Source organism: Gobio gobio, assembly GCF_949357685.1.
Source record: "Gobio gobio genome assembly, chromosome: 20".
NCBI lineage: Eukaryota > Metazoa > Chordata > Actinopteri > Cypriniformes > Gobionidae > Gobio > Gobio gobio.
Window position 1 is genome coordinate 25,260,913 of NC_137113.1, and position 17,514 is coordinate 25,278,426.

At 38.1% G+C, this 17,514-nt stretch overlaps 1 protein-coding gene across 2 annotated transcripts in view; it reads right to left on the reverse strand.

Moving 5' to 3' along the window:
* LOC307116709 (CASK interacting protein 2) overlaps positions 1-17,514 on the reverse strand; it is a 73,841-nt gene that overhangs the window by 25,260 nt on the left and 31,067 nt on the right. The window contains exons 7-14 of one of the 2 annotated variants that reach the window (XM_079801025.1): positions 15,417-15,529; positions 11,393-11,501; positions 11,035-11,143; positions 9,393-9,487; positions 5,322-5,439; positions 3,326-3,496; positions 1,422-1,511; positions 875-1,011 (exon numbers count right to left, since the gene is read on the reverse strand). In XM_079801025.1, the coding sequence (XP_079657151.1) occupies positions 875-1,011; positions 1,422-1,511; positions 3,326-3,496; positions 5,322-5,439; positions 9,393-9,487; positions 11,035-11,143; positions 11,393-11,501; positions 15,417-15,529 (942 nt within the window). The remainder of the gene's footprint in view (positions 1-874; positions 1,012-1,421; positions 1,512-3,325; positions 3,497-5,321; positions 5,440-9,392; positions 9,488-11,034; positions 11,144-11,392; positions 11,502-15,416; positions 15,530-17,514) is intronic. The other variant, XM_079801026.1, reaches the window with a different exon arrangement.

Sequence of the window (17,514 nt, forward strand, 5' to 3'; positions counted from 1 at the left end):
AATTGTTATTTGTCTAACTTGCTTTTTCAGGAAAACTCAAAATAACTTGTTTTTGTCAAGATTACAAGAAAAATAAGGTATTGAGAGCACATGACAAAAATGGCTTCTGTGGGCTTCTATATATGAGTAATTATTTTTTTCCTTTTGTGCCTCTACAAACCATGGAATCCATGTACTGTGGAGGGGTTCCTATCTCGAGAATTAATCAGTGCTGCATATTTATCCACACAAGTTTCCTCACAGCTTCAGTACCCTAATGAAAATCAATGGACATGGAGACAGAATCACAAAATCCCCAGCTTAAAGCAGGAATGGGCAACTCTGGCCCTCGAGATCCACTTTCCTGCAAAGTTTAGCTCCAACCCTAATCAAATACACTTTTACAAGCTAATGAAGGTCTTCAAAATTACTATGCTGCGTCACAAATCACATACTGTGAGTAGGTACTACATTTGAATTTGAATTTTACTTTGCGACCATTATAAATGTATGTTTATATAGTATGAATATGGGTAGTATGAATGAAATTCAGACATATTACATCTGCCATGTTGTTACTATCCCTCATGGGTTAGCAAATTGTCCATCGAATGCGCACTTCAGAATCTCGGAGGAAGTAGTAGGTCATTCATGGACTTTCCGCCAACTGTTTTTCAAATACCAGGTATTCAGAGATATTACTTTGTTGGCAAACATTTTTCGCAAACTATATAGTAGGGAAGTATTCGAATTTGGAAGCAGCACTACTGCAGAAAGCTACAGGCAGATGAGTTTTATCAGGGTTGGAGATAAACTCTGCAAGAAAGTGAATCTTGAGGGCCAGAGTTGCCCAGCCTTAACGGGAACACTGGAAGTGTGTGAGACTGAAGCCCACCCTGGTGGTGTCCTGGACAACGGATGGTGACTGATGGGGTCCATTGTGTGGAAAGTTTCCCTCAGTGCTCTGTCCACTGCCAGCACTGCGACTGCTGCCCATGCTGCCTGCGCTCCCCACACTGTTCCTGTCTCCTGCTGAAAGAAAGAGGAACAGATACACATAGGAGAACGAAAAAGAACCGTTGGTGAAATAATGTCCCATAAAAAAACACTCCTTTTCTGCACATTGGCCAACAAATGGGGAAAGATTTTTCTGAACTCCAACAAGGTCTCTCTAGACAAGGGGATGTTAAGGAGCACAAGGGAAAGTTAAGGAGGACTACTGCGAATTAAGGAACGTGAATGGCAAGCTGATTGTAGGCTGACAAGCATGGGACAAATATAGCCTAAGGGAACAGGAACCCAGTGAAACAGCTGGGAAAACTTCAACTTGACACGAAAGTCACTGGTGTTCAGGCTTAAGGACCAGCGGATGGACATAAGGATGACAAAACAGGCTCAATACTTGAGACGAACAAGGGCCTGGGGAAGCACACAACTCTTACCATTGAGGGAGGTCCTGAGGACCCAAATATCCTCTGGCTCTTTGGGACTAGCTGGCTTACACAGGGCACTGGGACTGTTGGGAAGTACACCTAGCAAACACAAACACTTTAAAGGGCCAGAGGGGGGAACCTTGGGAGTCTTAAGGCCATGACACACTAAATCGACACCAAAAAACTAGTGGCGATGCAAGCAGACTGTGTTGTCTCTTCATGTCACGTTAAAAGTTTTTGCTTGAACACAGCGCAAAGACTGTAGCCAACGGTCAACTAGCACATACTGTACATTTTGTGCCTGTGTGAGAGGGAATGACTGTCTAATATCAGCTGCTGGTAGTAGTCCATATTCGTCATTCAAAAAGGGAAACAGACACTAGGACTGCAGATTATACAAACTGTAAGCAAAGTAGTGCTTGCTTTCCATTTCAAATCACGTTGATCACTTTCTTCCTTACAGACGACCATGTCCTTCTGAAAATATCTGCATATTGGAATTCTCAGGTAAGATGAGAGTCTTCTTAACTTGCTCTCATCACTTTCATGTTTCTTCTCGTCCAGTGGTTCACTAAACCGAAAAGCCAATCAGAGTGACCGTCTCTCAGACTGCCTGACGCCGATTCAACATGCTCAATCGGCCAAAAAGCCACCGATGGGATGAGCATTGAGCAAAAAGTGAGCAGACAGCCAAACATCAGCTTGGTGTGTTATGGCATTTAGGACTCAGTGCCGATCAAAATAAGCTTTAGACTAGGTATCACATGAGTTTGGAAAATTTGTCTAAATGTGGCTATGATGGGTTAAAGTGTTGTTTGCATGGTCAGGGATAGAGGATTTTTTGCTCTCAAAGATGCTTGAATGGTCTCTTAAAGGAACACGGCGACTTTTTGGCCTTTATCTTATTCACCGTATCCCCCAGAGTTAGATAAGTCCATACATACCATTCTCATATCCATGTGTGCCATAACTCTGTCTGACGCACCCACCGCTAGCCTAGCTCAGCAAAAAGACTGGAGGTAAACAGCTCCAGCTAGCCTACTGCTCAATAAGTGACAAAACAACACCAACATTTTCCTATTTACATGTTTTGATGTGTTTAGTTACATCGTGTACTGAGACCGACGGAAAATGAAAAGTTGCGATTTTCTAGACCGATATGGCTAGGAACTATACTCTCCTTCTTTCGTAATGATCAAGGAACTTTGAGCCGTACCATGGGTGCAGCGGCGCAATGATATTACGCAGCGCCTGAAAATAGTCCCCAGCACACTCTCTGTGCAAGCAGGTTGTCACGTTGGTTATGTTGAAGGAAGTTAGCCTATTTTCAGACGCTGTGTATATCATTGCGCCGCTGCACCCATAGTACGGCAGCAAAGTTCCTTGATTACTATGCAGGAATGAGAGTATAGTTCCTACCCTTATTGGTCTAGATATCGCAACTTTTCATTTTCCGTCAGTCTCAGTACACGATGTAACTATACACATCACAACATGTAAATAGGAAATTGCTGGCGTTATTTAGTCACTTATTGAGCAGTAGGCTAGCTGGAGCCGTTTACCTCCAGTCTTTGTGCTAAGCTAGGCTAGTGGTGGGTGCATCAGAGAGTTATGGCACGTACGGAGATGAGAATGGTGTGTATGGACTTATCTGACTCTGGGGGATACAGTGAATAAGATAAAGGCCCAAAAAGTCGGCGTGTTCCTTTAAAGTGAGATTATAAATCTGCAGCTAATTTCATTGGTTAAGGTTACAGTGACTGGTAGGTTTAGGGATCAGTGTTTGGTGTAGGCAATCAGTACTGTGATTGACATGACCAATAAAATCTTAAGAATCGGCTGAAGGGCGCACGCATACACATTGCAGGCGTGTATACTTGAAATAACCCCTAAGAGTCTAATTCTCACGCTACCTGAGTGTTGATCCAGCCCATTGTGGTGAGTCAGTACAGGACGGGTGGATGAGTATAAGGTGTAGGAGTCGTCAGTGTGAGAGGTGAGATGAGAACTGTGTGAGGGCAGGGCTCGGGACAGAATGTGATGTCTCTGGACGGGCAGTGAGGCCTGCCGGGTGAGAACGCCCCCTATAGACACAACATTGAAACACAAACGAGGCACCATGGACACAAATGAAACATCATCCTTGAGAAAGATGATACCATTAGAGACATGCGTATGAAAGTTTGGGGTCAGTACATTTTTGTAAGACATTATTTTATGCAGCAAGGATACATTCAATTGATCAAAAGTGACAGTAACTAATTGTTATAATCGATTTCTATTTTTAAATAAATGCTTTCTGTTCCTCAAAAATCTTACTACTTTAAAAAAAAAAGTAGCACATTTTCAGCAAAAAATATTAAGCAGCACAGCTGTTTTCAACATTGATTATTATAAGGATTTGTTCTTGAGCACCAAATCAGCATATTAGAATGATTTCTGAAGGATCACGTCACGTGACACTGAAGACTCAGCTTTGCCATCACAGGAATACATTACATTTTAAAATATATTAGAATAGAAATCAGTTATTTTAAATTAATATAATTTAATAATTATCATAAATTTGTATTTTACAATATTTGTGTCTTTACTGTATTTTTGATCAAATAAATGTAGCCTTGGTGACACATCTTTCAAAAGCATTAAAAAAATCTTACCAACCCCAAGCTTCTGAACAGCAGTGTAAATAATAATTGTATTATTCATTAAATAAATAATAAAATAAAAGTGAAACATTTAAGGAATTGTTCACCCAGAAATTAAAATTCTGTCATCATTTACTCATGTTGTTCCATGTCAACCTGTTTTTCTCAATACAATAAATAAAAAACGGGGACTAAAACAACATTGGACTTTCATTGTATGGAGAAAAAAAACTAAAACCAAACATATTTTTTTGCATTCCACAGAATAAGAAAGTCATACAGGTTTGGAATGACAGAATTTTTATTTTTGTGTCAACGATCCTTTTAACATGAAAGACAAAAGTCTGTTTCCTCTCCTTACATTCAATTCAAAAACTGAGACGGACCTGGGGAGGTTTTAACATCCCGAAGAGATAAAACTGGTGGGAGAAACACCCCAGCACAATGAGATAAGTGGTTGGGTCTTAATCTGGCTGTTTTGCCTCCATCATGTCCTCTTCAGCAGTATTGAAGCAGGAGCTTAGAGCGGAGGCTAATTTTGTGTGAGCAGCAGGATGTTGACGCTGTGACATGACAGAATGCTGAGTCTGCCGCTGCGCTCGCTCTCGCACACAGAAAAAAAATCCAGACTCGTTTTAGGGAAAGATTTTCTGCTCAGGCACTAGCAATCTAACGCCAGCTCCCCTTTTCATGGAGGCACAGGGCTCTAAAGCTGATCCGCCTGCCCCCAATATGTTCCTGCTAATCCCATTAGAGTGTGTGTCTGCATGTGCCTTTATCAATGGACTACATGTCCACATGTCTATACAAGAAGTTATGAGAACTGCACTAGTTCAGTATGCATTATTTTGATATGCATACTGTGGACTACAAATGTCAGACAGCGCATTTAAAATCTGGGATTCAAATTCTATTTTAAACCTGAAAATAAAAAAAAATTCTGAAAGATTAAAATATTCTTTATCAAAAGAGAATTCTGCACTACTTCTAAGTCAAAAACTTATGCTGCTTTCTTTGAAGCAAAAGGGTGACATTTTTCAACTCAAATCTTGACTCACAATGTTATGCTGATAATATAATTCAGAATGAAAAACATTTTATTGAAATAGAAAACATCCCTACTGGAAAAATTACGGTAACTGACTTTATCTTTGGTGGAAAATGTAGCTAACTAGATAGGTTACCATACATTTGAAAATGGGCCATATTTTTCTAAATGCTTGAGTATGTTGAACAATAAACATGGATATATCCAATATACCTGATCTGCGACTAATGACCTCCACGATGGAGGGAGGAAAGAATCCCACACGGTCAGTGCCTCTCTGACTGTCATGGATGTGCCCTTTCCAACGTCCATCCATGTGCTGCTCTAAGACCTGGAATAGACCAATTAGATCACAGGATATTCAGGGCCAACAGCAACACAAGATAAATGGCGTCTTTTCCATGTTAATCAGTGTTTTTGTCCTAACCAGCCGCGACAGTGATACGTTTCCATTTCTGCGATGTTGCGGCTAGAACAACAACATACATAGTATGACTGTTTATGTGATTATTTTAATGTTAAAAGCATCTAAAGTGGGTTTGAATATCGAATGACCTTTATAGCCACACTGAAAACGACAATGTATAATTTACCTCAGATCTTGAAAAAAAATTAAAGGATTATTTAAGGTTCTGTGAACTCAATGTGAACAAACAAGTGTATTCTATGACAAAGACATATGTTTGTCACTCGGTATGTATATTTAATAATGTTAAAATGATGTAATATTTATGAATTTGATTATGTACTTCAACTATTTTGTTGCGAGTGCCGTGTGCTTGCAGAGAGACTCCGCCTACACGTTCTTCTAATTAGCTGTGATTTTTTATTTATTTTTTTGTCACGTAGACGCGTCATGTCAGGTGTGGACAGACAAATTGCTTGTCGCTGGAATCTTATTGCATCACGTCTGGTTAGGATATGGTGTCAAAATGCTTGCAAACTTAGTAACAATCATAACAGTCTTCTAAAACCATTTTTAGAGAATTTGAGCTACTTTTTTTTTCTTTTATTTTCATGTGTAATCATGAATAAATCACAATCATTTTAAATAATCTACGATTTAATTATAGCCCTCTGTGTACCCTTCACTATTCAAAGCTGAATGACCTTGTGTCATCTAGTTTTAAATAACAATCCCCTAACCTTTTTTCATGGCCAAGCCTGTGATTGTTTCCTCATTTGGCCAAACAATGCGGTAAATTAAGTCAGTTGACATTCCACACATGGCAGAGAGGACCTGTGTCAGTGCATCTGACTGACATGAAATTGTGTTTAAAGCAGGCCTGGAAATAGACACTAGAATAAATTTGCTGTTTATGTGCATTGAATGTCTGAGTTTTTTAAAAAGTCGAATAAATAACAGAAATGTGCAAATCAGGTAATGGCGCAAACACGCCACTTGTATGATTGCATGCCCAATGTGAAGCAGAATAAACAAACACATTGACATGCAATATTTATTTGGGTTTAAATAATTATCCTACTTCAACTTTGAAAACAATAGTTTTCTATTTTTCTATTGTTTCTAATGTTTTGTCCAGTTTAGAATAATTATATAAAATGTTTGACTGCTCAAATTATATTTTGAATAATTTAAATACTATTATAATATGCATTAATATTGTGAATTTTAGATGAATGTTTTAGTAATTTAACTTTTTTATATTTCTATTTAGATTTTTTTTTTTTTTTCAGTTTTAGTCATTTAAAGGGACAGTTCACCTAAAAAGTTTAATTGTCACTCGTGTCGTTCCAAGCCTGTAAGACTTTTATTCATCTTCAGAACACAAATTAAGAACTTTTTGATGAAATCTGAGAGATATCTGTCCCTCCATAGACAGCTATGCAACTACTACTTGACAGTTCAAAAAGTTCATAAAGAGATTGTAAAACTAATCCATGTGAATGGAGCGTTTTAGTCAAAATTTTCTGAGGAGACTCCAATGCTTTATATGATGAACATATCTCAACCATACTTGCTTGACGCGTGAGAACAAATCTCATTGGTTCTTGCTGAAGCTCAAACCTGCTGCGTAACACACAATAATTAACCTCACTGGTTCTTGTGGAAGCTCAAGCGTGATGCGTAACACACAAGAATAAATCTCAATGGTTCTTGCAGAAGCTCAAACATGCTACGTAACGCGAGAATTAATCTCATTGGTTCTTGCAGAAGCTCAAACATGCTGCGTAACACGAGAATTAATCTCATTGGTTCTTGCTGAAGCTCAAACGTGATGTGTAGCACACAAGAATGAATCTCATTGGTTCTTGCTGAAGCTCTGACGTGCTACGTAACACACGAGAATGAACCTCCTTGGTTCCTGCTGAAGCGCAAACGGGATGCGCAACACAAGGGAATAAACCTCATTGGTTTTTGCAGAAGCTCAAATGTGCTGCATAACACAAGAGAATGAACCTCATTGGTTCTTGCAGAAGCTCAAACGTGCTGCATAACACAAGAGAATGAACCTCATTGGTTCTTGCAGAAGCTCAAACGTGCTGCGGAACACATGGCAATGAACCTCATTGGTTCTTGCTGAAACTCAAACGTGCTGCATAACACACAAGAACGAACATCATTGGTTCTTGCACGTAAATAGAACATGCTTGAGCTTCTGTTTACCATAACTGATGTGTGTGGTGATTCATGTTTATGTGAATAAGAGCCTAAAATTAAATCTGTTCAGCATATAAAGCATTCATATAAAATTGACTAAACTGCTCAATTTATCTGGATTAGATTTACAATCTCTTTATGAACTTCTTGAAGCGTTTAAGTGGTAGTTGCGCTGTCTGTGGAGAGTACAGAAAGTTCTCAGATTTCTTTTTTTTTTTTTTTTAAACATCTTTAGTTGTGTTTGGAAGATGAACAAAAGTGTTACGGGTTTGAAATGACATGAGGTTGAGTAACTGATGAAAGAATTGTACTTTTTGAGTAAACTAGCCCTTACAGTACAGTAAAGAGCTTTCAGTTAGCTGCCAAGGCAACATCTCATTTTTGTTTACGTTTTTCATTTAATATTTATTGTTTATTTCAGCCTCATTTTCAATTGATGAAAATGTATTTTTAATACTTTTAATGGGTCAATGCAGTATTGTTATTGTTGGGCAAATTATAATTAAGTATTACTGAGAGCCAAAAAAAGAAAACACAGCACAACGCTGTTTATACCAGGAAAAATTGTGCTGAGTTTTGTGAAAAGCTGCAATTTACTATTTAAACCAAAAGAATTTACATAAAATGGGAACATGTTCACGAGGAAAAAGAATGACAAATACTCATGGCTAAGTGCTATTTCAGCATTTTAGTGCCTGGGTAAACTGTACTGTTGGTGATTAGTATATGTTTTTGTGCTGAAATACAATCTGCAAATAAACCACGCTGTTTAATGAACTCACCCCATAATGCTTTGTTTCGCAAAACCGCATTTTAAAGGACACATCTCTCTCCTAAAGGTGAATAACAATTCATATTTTACCTCTAACTGTATTAATCATGCAGATATGTGTTAATTTACCCCTAATTCAACTCCCTAAATGTCCTAATATTGCTGTAAGGGAACTAGCTTTCATTGCTATCTTTAAAAATACCTAAAGTCTCTTTTGTCTCACCACCACAAAAGCGCAGCAGTCTTTTATACTAGCAGAAATGGACGCCTAAAGCTATCTAGACAGACAAGGTGTGAACAGTGACATAGCATACATATGGCACTGAGCCTTGGGCTGCATTTTAGAGTACACGCACTGAGCACAAGTCTTTTAGTGGGTGTGAAGCACGCGGTTATGAATGGAAACTAGGCTGAACACACACTATTATAGCACAAACAACAAGCTACGGTTCATTCGAGTCAGACATTAAAGGTTGATTGGCAAAAACCTGTTGCAACATGCAAAGTATTCTCTGTAGGGAAGACCAAATTACCGTCCTCACTTGTTCACGATACTGCTAGGTCTTATGTGCAGGACATGATTATATCAGTTAGAAATATGATATGCAATGCTGTGTGTTGTCTTGCATCTTAGTGCATATTTAAAGCGTTCTAAAACTGCTCTCAGCTTTACTGTTTCTTCCACTATAGCCTAAAATTGTTTTGGGTTTGATGTTTCTGTGATTTCTCAGAATATAGTTATTTGGAAAGAATACAGATCAAGGCAATGCTCAAGAACATTGCCAATTATATAGGCCTATTGCATAACGCATATTATACAGTATTAAATTAGGACACCTCTTGTGAGAAATAGTGGGGTGTTTGCTTAATATACTTTATTTTAGCCTACCATAATTACATCGCCTGCCCGGATGTTGAGTGCTGTGGGATCATGGAGATTCCAGTAGTCCTTCAAAGCTCTCACCTGCAATGCTCCACTGGCATCTGATGTCACAACCCAGGACAATAATGTATGAATGAGTGGAAATGAGAGAGACAGAAAAACAGTTTGCCTTGAAAATATTCATCAAATCCACTACTGCGGGAGGAAGTAACATTTGAAGACCTCATACTGATCAAGCTACACAAACTACAACCTGAAATTCTAAGAATTCAAGACTCAGGTGGGGTGTGTTCCAATAAAGAAGTGCAATAAGCAGAATTTAAAGAAGATTAATGTAGTGTTTAAATACTCTGAAGCACTTTAGCACATCTGAAAATTTAATGAGGAGCTGAGCTCAGAACAGGGATGCTAAACACCCCTCATCTTCAAACACAGCTCCTTCGGCTGTTTTAATGCTCGCATCAAAGTGTGCACTTCAAAGACAACAAGCTGCTGGATTACAGGAGGGACAGTAGAAGGGTGCAGCTACTAAACACAGAGACATACGCCTAGACACAGACACGTAAACAAAATGGCAGGGCTGCCATGGTTATGCCCCAGGACAGTAATGTTATGCAACTCTATAAGCTTTATAACAAAAGCTATGAAAACAGATTCAGAGAAATGAACACACTCTAGACTAACAATGAACAAAAATGTGTAAAGAAAGGGAAAAGGACATGAAAGGACATAAGGAAAGGAAAGGAAAGGAAAGGAAAGGAAAGGAAAGGAAAGGAAAGGAAAGGAAAGGAAAGGAAAGGAAAGGAAAGGAAAGGAAAGGAAAGGAAAGGAAAGGAAAGGAAAGGAAAGGAAAGGAAAGGAAAGGAAAGGAAAGGAAAGGAAAGGAAAGGAAAGGAAAGGAAAGGAAAGGAAAGGAAAGGAAAGGAAAGGAAAGGAAAGGAAAGGAAAGGAAAGGAAAGGAAAGGAAAGGAAAGGAAAGGAAAGGAAAGGAAAGGAAAGGAAAGGAAAGGAAAGGAAAGGAAAGGAAAGGAAAGGAAAGGAAAGGAAAGGAAAGGAAAGGAAAGGAAAGGAAAGGAAAGGAAAGGAAAGGAAAGGAAAGGAAAGGAAAGGAAAGGAAAGGAAAAGGAAAGGAAAGGAAAGGAAAGGAAAGGAAAGGAAAGGAAAGGAAAGGAAAGGAAAGGAAAGGAAAGGAAAGGAAAGGAAAGGAAAGGAAAGGAAAGGAAAGGAAAGGAAAGGAAAGGAAAGGAAAGGAAAGGAAAGGAAAAAAACAAAGCCTGGAAGAGGATCAGAAATGAAATGAAATGAAATGAAATGCCTGGGTGATGTGGAAGAAAAAACAGTAAGGAAAGGGGAAAGGACATGAAAGGAAAGGAAAGGGAAAAGAAAAGAAAAAAGATAAGGAAAGGGAAGAGGATGGAAAAGATGTGAAATGAAATGAGTGGAAAGGAAAAAAGAAAGCCTGGAAGACGATCAAGAAAAACGGAAAGGAAAGGAAAGGAAAGAGGAAGGAAAGAGGAAGGAAAGGAAAGGAAAGAGGAAGGAAAAGGAGAGGAATTGCCAGGAAAAGGAAGAAGAAAAAGAGAAAGAAAGGGGCAAGGAAGAGGAAGAGGTAGAATGAAAAGACAGGAGTTTTGAATGTCTGAGTCACCTCTAAGGAGTTGTTTGATTTCTTTGCTGGCATGTGAAGTGGTGAACTGGTTCACAATGTCCAGGGCTGTTTGATTGTAGGTGTTGCGGTTGTTCACATCAATCCCAGCCTAAGCGACAGAGTAAATGAGTGAATTGCAATGAGAGGGTTAGTTCCGTAAAGAAAAAAAATACAAAATGATACATCACTGTGCTTTTGTTGTGCCAATTTTGGGGTCTTTCCCAGAGTATTTATTCTTGATAATAAATCTTAAAACTCTTAGAAATAAATCATGTATTGCCATAATTTATGTTGTGTAGAGACAGAAAATATGCAGATTTACAACACTGTTCCTATTATTCTGTATGCATCTACTTACATCAAGCAATAATTTTACTACTTCCGTTTTCCCGTAGAGGGCAGCCTCGTGCAGAGCCGTTCCGGATTTAGTGGTTCTGTTTATGTCAATCCCAGCTTTTAGCAGCAGTCTAAAAATGAGTGATAGAACCAGAGCGACACATGAGCCATCCTGTCCACAAGACACAAACTAAAATCACTCATGTCTTTATCTGCTCATTACCACAAAATTGAACCTGACAGGGTGATCAGGTCTTACACTGTACTATGGCCATTATTAAATAATTGGTTAAATCCCTTAACAAATTAATGTGAAATATTGATTTCAGTTGAAATGATATAATATGCGATAATATGCGATAATTTAATATGCGAGAAACACCAAAAATTGCATAGTGAGTGGGCAGAACTGAAACCACATGAAGATAGTAAGTTCAAGACCACCAGCAAGGGGTCAAAAGGCATGGCAATTTAAAGCCTTTGAGTAACAAAAACAGCCTGTGCATCATCAATCAATTTTACATTCTGAGTGTCTCTTCAGGATTCAGTGTCCAGAGCAGCAGTACAGTCTCCATTTTCCATTTAGCTGAAATTGATTAATTCAGCCAACTGGATGGATTAAAGGCTTGCCTTCCCTCTTTAAAAGAGGTCATCACAAGTTTTCACCCAAAAATGAAAAGTCTATCATCATTTACTCACATTTATGTTCTAGATCCATACGATTTTTGACTAATGTACTGACATTCCGAGAAATGTGAGAACCTGTTGTGTGTGCGCTTCCGACATATTTTTTGTAGTCTGTATGACTTTTGTAGTCCATTTTTCAGAGCTTTTCAGAAATGATCAGTAAATAACGATTTGGAACTTTGTGCCAATATAATCTTTATAACTTTTCCTTTTGTGTCCCACTGAAGAAAGTAAGCCAAGCAGGTTTGGAACAACATGAGTGTGAGTAAATGACGACAGAATGTTCATTTTTGGTTGAACTATCAGTCAGTAGTCAACATGACAATAATAATAAACATTTGTAAATAACAAATCTGTTTGTTCAGCATAACTTCATTCAGTTTTTATGAAGGCCAAGCAACTGAATGCTTTATACTAAGAAGTGTACAGTGGGCTCCTGTTACCACTGTCCATCTTTCCCATGTTTACAAGTTCCAGCATTCCAGAAAGGCAGTGGAGGGGAGAGCTGAAGCTTGAACTTCTTTCATATATGGTTACTGCTAGAGGAGCATGTTAAGCAGCTGACTGGCTGGTGTAACCCTATTCGGCCTCATTCCTATGCATGTTACCATCACAGCGCAGTCACAGCCCTCTCATTACACTCAAGAGGGGAGGGCAGCCCAGGTCAACATATGCATACACCAACAAACGCACTACACACACTACACTCATTCCACACCTTCTCTTCACCTCACTTGCTCGACAAACATGTAAACAAGGCGTCCAGCCAAAGTTTGCCTGACTGCCGGCTTGACAACAAACTATGTTGCAAAAACTCTTGTATGCAAGTGCGTATGCTCGACCATGACCCAGTCATTTACGCTGTCATCAGCCGGGTGTTGATAGCGCGTGAGCGCAGGTGACACCGGAACAGCACATGTTGTGTCCGCTCAATTATGTCGTAATAAAACAACATATTTTTCTCGTTAAAACGACATATATTTTCTCCTAATAAGGGCATGTGTTGTATAGTGATGTGTGTATATATGTCTGTATCCACATTAGAGAATTTATTTATCCCATGCCTTTGTCACACTTGTTTGAAAAGCAGAAGCAAGCTCAGCGTAAAATAGGCTCATCCGCTGCCTGTATCAGTGGCAGTGCCCATAGCACGAAATTGTTGTAGCCTAATTTACTGATGTAGCCGATAGTTCTTAACAGCCATGGGTAGCAGGTGCCATGGACCGCTCATGATTAGCTTGAGTGGCGTAACTTTAACCTAGTAATGACGGACCCCGGTGCAGCCACAAATATCATAACTATCTATAAGGCCTACTGTAATTAAGACATTCAAGAAATGTATTAAAAAGAAAGACGCTTTCAGCCTTACTCAAAGGCTGCGGAAACAGGCCAGTGGGTTCGTTACGCACGTCAATCCATTCACGGCGTTCTTATTTTGCTTCTTATGTATTAAATATACAGGCAATTCGTTTTTATGAAACCTTGATCAAAATTAAATTACAATTTATAGAAAACGAAATTCACTTTAAAGAAATTATTTCTGCAAAACAACACTCAATAAAAATCATGTCTGACCCCACTCCATGTCTCCAGACATATTGCGCCTTATAGCCTATATCTTACAAAGCGGCTCACTTTTCATCATCAACATATGAAATTAAAACAATAATATAATAGGCTAATATTTAAACATATAGCCTAACTATGAATCTAAATACGCTACGTTTTGCATTTAGCTTACTCCAAACGCTTCAAAAATGTATTTTGTTTATTAAATGCAAAGTTTTTCATTTCAAATTTAATTTCTAAATTCAGTTCATATTTCCAACAAATAAAGTTTTTTGAACTGCAGGCTACATCAATGAATTACAATACTTTCGTGCAATGGGCATTGCCACTGATACAGGCAGCGGAAGAGCCTATTTTACGCTGAGCTTGCTTCTGCTTTTCAGACATGGAAGTGTGACAAATGCACATGGGCTATTTTAATTCTCTAATGTGGATACAGGCATACTTTGAACTGTACATCACTGTACAACACATGTCCTTATTAGGAGAAAATATATGTCGTTTTAATGAGAAAAATATGTTGTTTTAACGACATAAGATCTTATTATTACGAGAAAATTATGTCAAATTATGTCATTTTTACGACATAACCTCGTTATTACGAGAAAAGAAGTCGTCAAAACAACACAAGATGACGTTATTACGACATAATTGAGCGGAAAAAATATGTATGTGGCAGCAATGTGTCACCGTAAAAGAGAACTTGCGCATGCTGAGAGAAGATTTGTGTGTGTGTGTGCACTCATCTGCGCGCACGCTGCGCATTGCAGATAGCGTGCAAATATTGAGTTCTCTTTCAAGTCTTGAGCTTGAATGGACAAATTCACACAAAAATTATGTCAACATGCCCGTCTTGGCGAGTATCCTAGCAAACATAGTAGGTTATGTCTTAAGTAAAATGTTAACAGTTGAGAAAGACGTGTTCATGTGTAGTATGTACTCTTTCTGTGCATTATTTCTTAAAGGGTTAGTTCACCCAAAAATGAAAATTAGTCCATGATTTACTCACCCTCAAGTCATCCTAGGTGTGTATGACATACAATCTGAGTTGTATTGAAAATTTTCCTGGCCAAGCATTATTATGGCAGTGAATGGGAAGTTCTGCTTTAAAGTCCATGAAAGTGCATCTATCCATCATAAAAGTAATCTGGCTTCCGGCAGACGGCCTACACAAGTTAACTTACAGTAAAAAAATAGTGATGAACACAAAGATCTAAAATTTTTCAATGTACACAAAAGGCCTATTTCTCTCAAATATATATAGAAAAAAGTCTTAGATCTTTGAGTTCAGCTCATGAAAAATGGGGGCAAAAATGTATAATTTTGTTCAGTATAGTTTATAAAGTTTTAAATACAGATATTTTCTGGCCATATTTTATTGCTACGCCTCGTCCTCACAAGGCCTTTATTAACTATTAACTTGATTAATATTGTTCTTATTTTGTTTATTTTTATTTGACAAATGTCCTAATTACCCTGAACATAGCCGATATACCGAATCGTACCGAAACCGTGACCCTAAAACCGTGATTAAGGACCATCATTTGAACCGTTCCACCCCTAATATGTGCGGAGCAGGGACTTGCTGCCTATGTAAAGCACTCCAAATCATTCACTTGTGAGGTTCCATGTCTACCTATGTAGGTAGTAGGCAGCTCACTAGGTCTTTAAAAAGAGATCAACTCTCCTCTGAAACGATGACAACAGTTTGAGCACACAAGCAGATATGTAGACTGAAAGGAAAATGCATATACACGCAACAGGATGCAAGGGGTTAGGGAAAAGTGGACCTGATGATGTCCTTATGGCCGTTGCGGGCAGCAAGATGGAGCGGGGTGTTATCCCTGCCGTTCCCTTCTAAGAGAGCTACCACCATGTTACTGCTCAAAAACAGCTGGGTCACCTGAGGGAAAGAATTGAGAAACAGTGAGAAAGCGATCCAGAACTAGAGCAGTTTCAGCCAAAAAGTGCTCCAGTTTTGCCTACTTAAGTCTAAACAAGATGTCACTGGCAATTTAAAATACAGGAAAGCATCCAGCCCGAGTTGTCAGCCCAGCCATATGACATTGTACTCTCTGGCATCGAGAATCTGTCAAATGGAATTCAGTTTCCAGCTGGGGCAGAATCCTCCCGCAGCCCAGCAACTGACTCGCTAGTGTGCTGCTAAATTAGACTCATTCCATCAGCCTGACTCTCTGCAGCATTTGCATTCTATAATTCCAAATGACTTCGGCGAAAGATTAAATGGAAATAGTTCACACTGGCAAATCTAGTTTAAGGTGAATTAAAGATCTCTCAACAAGACTGCTTCAGGGAACTGTTATCAGGAAAGTAATCTAAGGCCGTTTGTATGAGCTTTCTGATATTGTTTGCCACTGAATGCACACGTAAACAAGATCTCTTTCAAGCTTTGTTATGTCATGACGTTCTGCTTATAATTATTTTTGAGAATGCAGTGTGGAAATAGATTCAGCGCTATAAGCTTACACTACGATAGAAGTTATAAAGAGCGCAGCTATTTTAAATTGAATAAGCCCTAACTATATTAATGCACAAATACTAATAGCTGAACAATTCCACTGTACCCATGTAATCACGCTCTGGTGAAATCTAACTATTGTGCCCACATATTCTTAAATGACATGAATATATTAAACCAATATTAAAATTACAGCTGATACATAGGCTATACTATTTTGTACAAAAAAACCCCACTAAAAATAAAAACCAATCACTTGAAATGCTACAGATGCATGTAGACATGATAAAATTGTAAGATATAGTATATAAAAAAATGGACATTTATTTTTTTAGATTTGCAAAAGATTACTTTTAACACTATTTACTATACACAAACACACACACATACACACACACAAGCCGATATGGGATATAAATAATAAATAAATAATAATAAATAATAAATAAAAAATAATAAATAATATTTTGCCTATTAATTTGTGATCAGTGTTGGGTGTAATTAATTACTAAGTAACCGAATTACTGTAATTCGGTTACTTTTCCTTTCAAAATGGTAAACTAAGGGATTACTCTTAATTTTTCTCTAATTTAATTACTACTTCTGATGTAAGTGCATTAAATACTGTATATAGACTATAGAACAATTCTATATAAAACTATAGTGGATTTAACATAAAAACGTAATGTTAAAATGTATGCTTTTGATGTAACCTCCCTTAACACACTTTGGTCAGATCAAGAATAATTTATGCAATTACTGTATATATTGTTTATTTGAAAATCAAAAATGTGGTTTCGTGTATATCCTTGTATTGTTCAACTGGTTGAAGTTGATATGGGATTTAGAAAATAATTAGTAATAAGTAATCCAATAAATTTTAGAGAGAGTAATTAGTACAGTAATCGCTGAATATGTAACTGACCTATCAATAACCCCCGCCCCCCTTAGTTACTGTTGCTAACTCGGACAAACAAACGCAGTTGCTATATCTTACAATGACAGCTGTCAGTGTGAAAACCTTATCCCAAGATGTTTTGGGACACAGAATGTAGCGTATACCCCGTCCGAATGATGGCCAAACTTTACTGATGGTTTATCAAGTTTATTATGTCCTTTTTCACTCCAAATAATCATTGTAAGAGCTGAACAAACAAAGCATAAGAAGTGTGCATTAACGTCTCATTCACAAACAATCTCTCTCTGTTGCATTACCATTAACATACACAGCAAATTACACAAAAACACTCATACAACTAACAGTAAACAAACATATACACAGAGCTTATGACTTTTCGGGGGTGCAGTTAATAACTGGTAACATTAAACTGTGTATCTGCAAAACAACTCCGATAAACTGCATGCAAGCTCTTCCTTTCACTACCCGTAGACTATAATACCCATTAAAA